Genomic DNA, 7,676 nt, shown 5'->3' with positions numbered 1-7,676 from the left:
GTTTTGGAATAACCTATTCACTTGTAATATTCAAAAGTACTTCACCAACTTAGCATTGCACTCCTGTAAAATGGTCTTGCAATTAAAAACACTGGATCAAAATCAACGCAGCAGAACCATAGATTTTTTTTGTTTTGTTTTGTTTTGTTTCACACATTCTTCCTACACCTACATTACACACTATTCGACTTGGCTACTGGCCGTTCAGAGATTCAGGTTGGCTATAGCAGAGTAGATGAGCAAGCTTCAGGCGTCTAGTAAACTCACTGCTTTTTAACTCTACACCTACTTTTCAAACTTGCAGTCTTCAGACCCAGCTGACGCTTACACGAGTGACATCATTTGATGACATTTATTAGATGCCACACACTACCATCTAACTATAAGGACTTTGAGTTTTGGGCACCAGATACAGATACAGGTCCCAAGACACTAAGAGTTTTTTATAACTTTTTTTCCATATGCGGTAGCATTGTGCAACACCTGGAAAAACAATTCATTGTGTAAAGTTGGTTCCCTCTTTCAGGTGTCCACTGACTTTGTTCAGGTATCCATATACTTTTGACAATATAGTGTTAATTACAGTGGTGTGTTTTTCTGCTCAGTCATTACAGCATTGATATTGCACACACTGGTAGTTATGGCAAGAGATACTGTTTTGTCATGACTAAATCATACAAATGTTATGGACATGTAATAGCACAGGCGGCATCTTGAATCTTAAAGCGCTCTCCAGTATTCTGCCACTAAGCTCAGCAGTGCTTCCGGTGGCCTAATATAATGCCAGATTATAAAAGAGACAAGGTTGAAAGAAACGATTATCCTTTAACAACACCCGACGGCCCGTCAATATGCTGCTAAGTAACCACTTCACTTAAATCAGACACCTGGGGAAAAAAAAAACTGATGACAGGGGGGGAAATGGTGCATTCAGTTGTGTGTATATATAAAGTTTGAAATTGTCTGTTCAAGAAGTAATGTCTGACTCTAAGAATTGAGGTGTCATCCTCACATGAGGGAGAGGGATGGACTGCTTCAGTGGTTTGACTGTGAATGTAGAGGAATTTTTCTGTTGTGGTAGCAGGTTAAGTTTCTGCTCACACCCTTGCTTTTACCCACTTGTTTTGGTTTAACTTGATTCGCCTTGTTCTTAACCCAAATTAAAGTCTGACTTTTGTTTACACATATCTTTACACCCAGTGTTTCTCAACAAAACATATTGAGCCTGAAATAAAAACTGGTTTGTGTTTTACAACCTCCTAGTTTTTCTGGTAGGTCTGCTCAGGTAGGCAAATGTTCCAAGTCAGATTCACCAGACTGTCTTAACTGCACAAATGTTTGTGCATTTAAAACTTGCAGTCTTGCTCACTTAAGCCTGATGGATGCCATCTGTTCATGAGGTGCATGTTTGTGAGATTTTATCATTAGCGTGAAAACCATCCCTAAAATTGCCATATAAGAATACCTGTTCCCTTCAGTTTGTGGGAGAGTTTGGTTCACAAAAATGTTACCAAAGAGTCAAAAGCAGAAGAAGCTGCTCACATTTCTGTGTACGTATCCTTTTATGTGAGCCCAGCATAAAAGCAAGACAAGGACCCACTTTTCAAAACACTGCTCCACAGCACTACTAGTCATCAAAAACTCCACGGAGCCCCTAGTTTAGTGAGTAGAATACTTTCTGGGGCATATAAATGTACATATTTTTACTGTTTTTAATACAAGGTTTTAATCCTTAAATTATAAACTGTGCATTGGTGCTCAGTTTAGTTTAGTGCAGACATAGAACAGCCACACATAATATAAGCTCCATTTTTTATGTAACAAATTAGATATAAAGAAGGCCTGGCAATAATCCCGAGATGGGGGTGTATTAATGTCTGCAGGGATTAGAGCTGCCTTTATCACTTTAGTGTTAAATGTTAGGTTCAGGTTAGGTTTTTCAAGTTGGTCTTAAAACGATATTGGCATGCCCATTTGTATGTGAAAATAGCTCTTAGTTTCCTGCTTAGTTTTTTTTTTTCCGGCTCCAACCCTGAAGATTTACACACAGAATGTAACTGCACTGTTAAAAAAAAAGAGAGAGAGAGAGAGAGGAACAAATTACGCAGCCCGCATTCTAAGGAAAAAATGCCCTCCAAAGTTCATCTGATACACAAAAACAGCTTCAGCTGCCCCACTAAGCTAATTCAAGTCACAAAGTTACAATCTATTTAAGACCACTTTCCCTCTTTTGTGTCTCTGCAAAGTAGTTCCTTGCTGAGCTGCAGTGGAGGGATACATTTTAACAGTTGTGTGTAATTTGTGTCGCCAGAACCAGCTATTTCCTCACATCCATTCAATCAATATCACCACCTCTCTTGGCATTCTTAATATGCCCCTGGGAGATGTGTTGACACATACTAACATTTAAAGATCCCAAGGTTGCATCTTGAGATTTTTGTATGTATGTGTGTGTAGTCTGGCAGACCAGACCCCAAAGATAGGCCATTTACAATATTAATAAATGGAGAAAAGAAGCAATGATTAATTAGGAAAGTTGTCACACCTTTAATAAATGTAATCCTTACTCCACTGCATTGATGCCTCTGTATTTTAGCTGTACTTTATTAAAAGACCCCAATGGGTTTAAATGAGTAATTTGAGCAGGGGTTAAAGACTCACTTCACCTACAGTAGTGAAGACTGTTCAGATGTTTCTACAACAGTGTGTTGCAGGCATCGGTATCGAAGTGGAAGTCTATTTGAAACATAGAATAAAACTGAGTTCTCACATCAAATAATGTGCTGCTGTATTGTTTTCAATGTCATACAGGGCACAGATGATTTACACATTACTATTTTGAGTTTTAATTTTATTTTATGTACCGTCCCAACTTCTTCTGATTTGGGGTTGTAATATGTAGCACACAATGTGTGTAGCACGAGTTGGTTCCCAGTGTTGGCCTTTGTACAGTGTGTCACTCAGTGGCTCCTACATAAATCCAGTTAAGGAATATGTTCACGAGGGCTGCCTCACTGATGTTTTCTTAAGCTATTTCATATCAGTAATCTTGGGTTTTATTCACTGACTTGATTTCCTGGTTGTCTTATACAACTTTGCTTTGTGTGATTTAAGGAATCTGGTTGGTACAGCTCTGGTTTTGTTACTATGTCACACTCATGGTGGAAATTAATGTTCAAGTAAGCAGTGGTGTGAGATAAAAAGTTTTATTGGGGACTCACTAAATGTTTATGCTTGGAATTCAACTATGTGGATGTGAAGTGGATTTACCACGATGTCACATAAGGTCAACAAATGTTTTTGTTAGTTAAGAATCGCACTGTATTTAACTAAAGGTCCTGGTAGTGGAGGTCAGTTATTTGTTGTACTTCTTTATTACAATCTCCACCACTTATTCTCTATTTGAAGCCACTGAATGTTTCGATTTATGCTAACCCCCACGACAGTGACAGCAGGTAGCTACCATTTATGTTTAATGTTCCTGGTTATTTATAATTATGTATGTGCTGAAAATGAAAAGAAAGAACTTGGTGAAATGATGCATCACATTCATTCACAAACTATCTAATGTCATGTTTTTGAAATTTGTCAACACTGTTGTCCTTTTCTTTTGTAACTGCTGATAAGTGTCATCCAAAAGTGAGTGGAGAACATTTTGATCCAAACATTACAGAATTAGATTTTTTGTCCTGATCTACATAGTACCAGGCCATTAGTGTAAAGATATGAATAAGCAATAAAGATGGAGTGGTAAAACAAAATGGCTCTTGTATTGTTTCTTTTATTTTCACAGGTTGTTAAAGTGTCATTTTCATGTGGGACACAATAGGACATGCCCCCTGCACTTTTAAAAATCCTTATTTTGTCCTGCAGGCTAGGTTAAGGATCAGGCAAAGACAGATGAAACTGGCTGGTGCTGCAATTATTATTTCTATTATTCATTAATGGGGATAATAGTTTCAATTAAATTATGGTTTAGAAAAGAAAGCAATGATAGTGATTATAAAAGTTGTTGCAGATTTAAATTTATGTTAACATTTGAGCACAGTTTTATTTATTTGTGCTTAAATATAATTCTTTTTAGGTCAGTTTAATATTTCTAAGGTGACATGGAAACAAAGTAAATGAAGCCTCAGTAACTGCACAGACTGGATGCCTCTTAAGTGCAGCTCACATGATCACACCTGATCCACCCAAAGACAGTCTGGCCTTGTGGTGTAGACCTCAGCAAAACATATCTGCTACATTCAATACATGTCATTAATGGCACATTATCTTTCTAACGTGAAGTTCATCAGTAAGGCTTGCATTTGAAATGTGTGCATAACAGTCGATTCAACAGAAATAGAGCCTTATCTATCCATGCATGGGAGGATCCAAGGGTGAAGGGACTCTCATTTACTTTTTTACATGTATTTCAAATGTGTAGATCTGCCCCTGGCTCCATGTAGATAGTTGAAGTCTTACGCCCAAGTTTTAAGATGTCTGCCTCTTTCCCAGTACAAAGAAGCTGAACTGAACACATTAAGTTTTCACTGGAACAAACCAGAATATGGTGTCTGTAATAAATCCTGGAACTGGACGGGCCAGTCGTGACTTGCACCAGGTGCTGTGGGCTCTTTAAATGCAGGGCGAAGAGCAGATTTCCGGTCGTCCATGGAGCGGATTACGGCTTCAGCGCTGCGTCTGATACTACTACATCATCTCAGCTGATCCGGAGGATTCCCTCTGCAGGAAAACGAACCAGCCCTGCCTTTATGCTCCCCTCAACACGGCGCCATGGATTTCAACGTCAAAAAACTGGCTTCCGATGCAGGGGTCTTCTTCACCCGGGCTGTGCAGGTAAACCCTCCGCTGTAACGCCGTAATATGTGGACTGATCTACCGTCACACTGTAACTGCAGCCCGAAAAAGAAAAATAGGTTATCTTTGGGCCATGGTGCTTGGTTTTGTCCACACTGCCAAAGCTGCTTATGTGTGAAGTTGTTGTTGTGAAGCTAAAAGCAGGCATATTTTGTGGTGTATTTCCATGAGAACGGCCAATGCTGTAATCCGATAATTGTTTTTCAAGCTTCGATACATTATTGATGGCAGTGGCGGAGCCAGACAATATTCATAGCGGTGGCCAGGCTGTGCACAGGCAGTAGTAAAGGTGCTACGTTTGAGTGGTTATGATTAATTTGTGCAGTTTTTATTATCAGCAGCTTTCAGGGTTTCTGTAGCTTGTTGCTGAAACCCAGCGTTTGGTTTCCAGCACAAAGTAAAACAACTGTTGCTGGTTATTAAGTGGTTAAAGAGATCATAACATAGAAAGGAAGCACACTGCATTAAAATGCTGTTCTTTTGTACAGTAAAAATCACTGTCACATATTTGACTACAATGTCCAAAGTTGTATCAGGCAGGACTGATAGTAAAAATTGGTCAGTTTTCTCTTGTGGGGAAACTAATTGGTCCCAACAACATCAAATCCATCCATCCACTGCTGCTGTGCAGTGACTCACACATTAATCATGATTGACAGACACCACTTGGGCTGATGATAACATGCAGCCTGTTAAAACTGCAAACCAGCCATAAACATGAAGACACCATCAGGCAATTCTCTTTTTGGATTTTATATCTTTGAGTACTTCTTTACAAAATGAAACATACAACATCTTATAGACCCATTTGTTGGTTAAATGTCTGTCCTAAGCATACCGGGCATACCAAGTTTTTCCTCCCTGCTGTCACCAAGTGCTTGCTAAAGGGAGTTTGTTGGGTTAATAGTAATAGTCATTTTATTTGGCCAACTATGTTACACACACAAAGAATTTGCTTCCGGTACAGAACTGAGGCAGCCATCTGGGGCGACAACTCACACCGATTGCTTTAGCCTTCGGGGGCAACTTGGGGTTCAGTGTGTCATGGGCATCATTAGGTCTTCCAGCCTTAGGGCTGGAAGACAACTGCTCTACCCCCTGAACCACAGTCGCCAGTTTTATCTCTATAAGAATATTAATAATAGTAAGGTCTAGACCTTGCTTTGTAACGTGTCCTGAGACGACGTTTGTTGTGATTTGGTGCTATACAAACAAAATTGAATTGAATTGAAATTAAATAGAACTCCAAAAATGGACTGGACAGAATTATTGACACCTTTTCAAAATCATCTGAGCCACAGCCTCGGATAATTCTGGCCAGTCCGTTTTTGAAGTTCTGTGTGGAATGGATCGGATATTGTTTTTTCTCTGCTTTTTGTGTTGTTCCAATGCAAACAAAAGACATAAACATGAGAATACCAAAGACTTTGTGATTGCAACACATTTCTGGAAGAAGTGGTGCGTTATCTGACAGAAATGCAGGGGTGCCAGTATTTTTGGCCATGATTGTATAGTCCTGTTAATGTAGCACTCAAAACCTCACAAATGGCATGTTCCTAACAAGTCAGCATGTCTCATTTAGTCAAGTTACACTATGTAATGCACACTCAAAATCCTACTTTGTCTTTCAGTTCACAGAGGAGAAGCTAGGCCAGGCTGAGAAGACAGAGCTGGATCCTCACTTAGAGAACCTGATCACTCAGGCTGATGGCACCAAAAACTGGACTGACAAGATCTTAAGACAAACAGAGGTTCTCCTGCAGCCCAACCCAAGTAAGTCCTGCTCAGCAAAATCTAAAATGTGACCTCTAAACTAGAATTTAGTCCTCACTATAGTCATTATTTAATATTCCAGAACTAATACGTTTTGCTCATGGTGCTCTGATATGTCAAAGGTATATCTGATTAAGTGAGAAAAATAATTTGAAAGTGTAAAAAAATGTATTTCAGTGTTTGCTAAAAAAAAAGATTTCTACTTTTTAACAGAATTTCTAACAGAATCTTACTTAACATTCAAGCTATACACCATTTCACATTTACATATATTTTGTAAAAAGAAAAAGGCATTTTCCATTTTTTGTGACTGATAACAAGATGGCAAAGAGCTGTTTGTCACCTCACGATTCCATATACAGTAATAACCTGAAACATGATTTTGCCTTAAGCAGGAGGTATAAAGTTCTGTTATTGTGAAATGTGTCAAGGGAATATCTGTAGAGCTCAAATATCTTATATTTCTGTAGCAGCTTAAATGAATAAGTAACATCTGAACATAGTTTTGTTTCATTTGATCAGACAGTAGCTTTAAGCACAACAATGGACATTTGATTTGATTTATTCATTCAAGCATGTAAAACAGTTATGTCAGCACATGTAATTTCACACATATCCAACAATAATAATCCAATATCAATTTGCTTATACCTAGTACATGCTTGAACGGAGTAGGAAGAAGTCAGACTTATCTAGTCCTACCCCCTAACATCATCTTATCAACATTGGTTTGCAAGCAGTATTACTACATGGATACATATTCTGCATCCACACTCCCATCTGATTAATCATTAAGCCTGTTCTTGCCCATATCTTGATTGACACATACCTTTATACTTATGTTTAAACTCATCAATTCTAGTACTATTTTTTATGTCCACATTTAAATTATTCCATAGTTTTACCCCACTTATGGAAATACAGAATTTTTTTTTGGTTGTACGTATAACATGAATTTTTAAATTTAACTGACCCCTTAAATTGTATCCCCCTTCCCTTTCATTAAATAGTTTTTGAATTCCACCAGGTAATAAATTGTT

At 38.3% G+C, this 7,676-nt stretch overlaps 1 protein-coding gene across 6 annotated transcripts in view; it reads left to right on the top strand.

The window, feature by feature from the left end:
* The first annotated feature begins 4,547 nt into the window (after nucleotides 1-4,547).
* sh3glb2b (SH3-domain GRB2-like endophilin B2b) overlaps nucleotides 4,548-7,676 on the top strand; it is a 20,318-nt gene continuing 17,189 nt past the window's right edge. For 3 of the 6 annotated variants that reach the window (XM_020618849.1, XM_020618848.1, XM_020618847.1), the window contains exons 1-2: nucleotides 4,550-4,842; nucleotides 6,495-6,636. In XM_020618849.1, coding sequence (XP_020474505.1) covers nucleotides 4,780-4,842; nucleotides 6,495-6,636 — 205 coding nt within the window. In that variant the 5' untranslated portion in view covers nucleotides 4,550-4,779. Of the gene's footprint in view, nucleotides 4,843-6,494; nucleotides 6,637-7,676 lie in introns of all 6 variants that reach the window. The other 3 variants (XM_020618844.1, XM_020618843.1, XM_020618845.1) reach the window with 2 other exon arrangements.

Source organism: Monopterus albus, unplaced genomic scaffold, assembly GCF_001952655.1.
Source record: "Monopterus albus unplaced genomic scaffold, M_albus_1.0 scaffold209.1, whole genome shotgun sequence".
Classification (NCBI taxonomy): domain Eukaryota; kingdom Metazoa; phylum Chordata; class Actinopteri; order Synbranchiformes; family Synbranchidae; genus Monopterus; species Monopterus albus.
The sequence above is the reverse complement of the archived record's forward strand: the minus strand, read 5'-3'. Positions and strand labels throughout refer to the sequence as shown.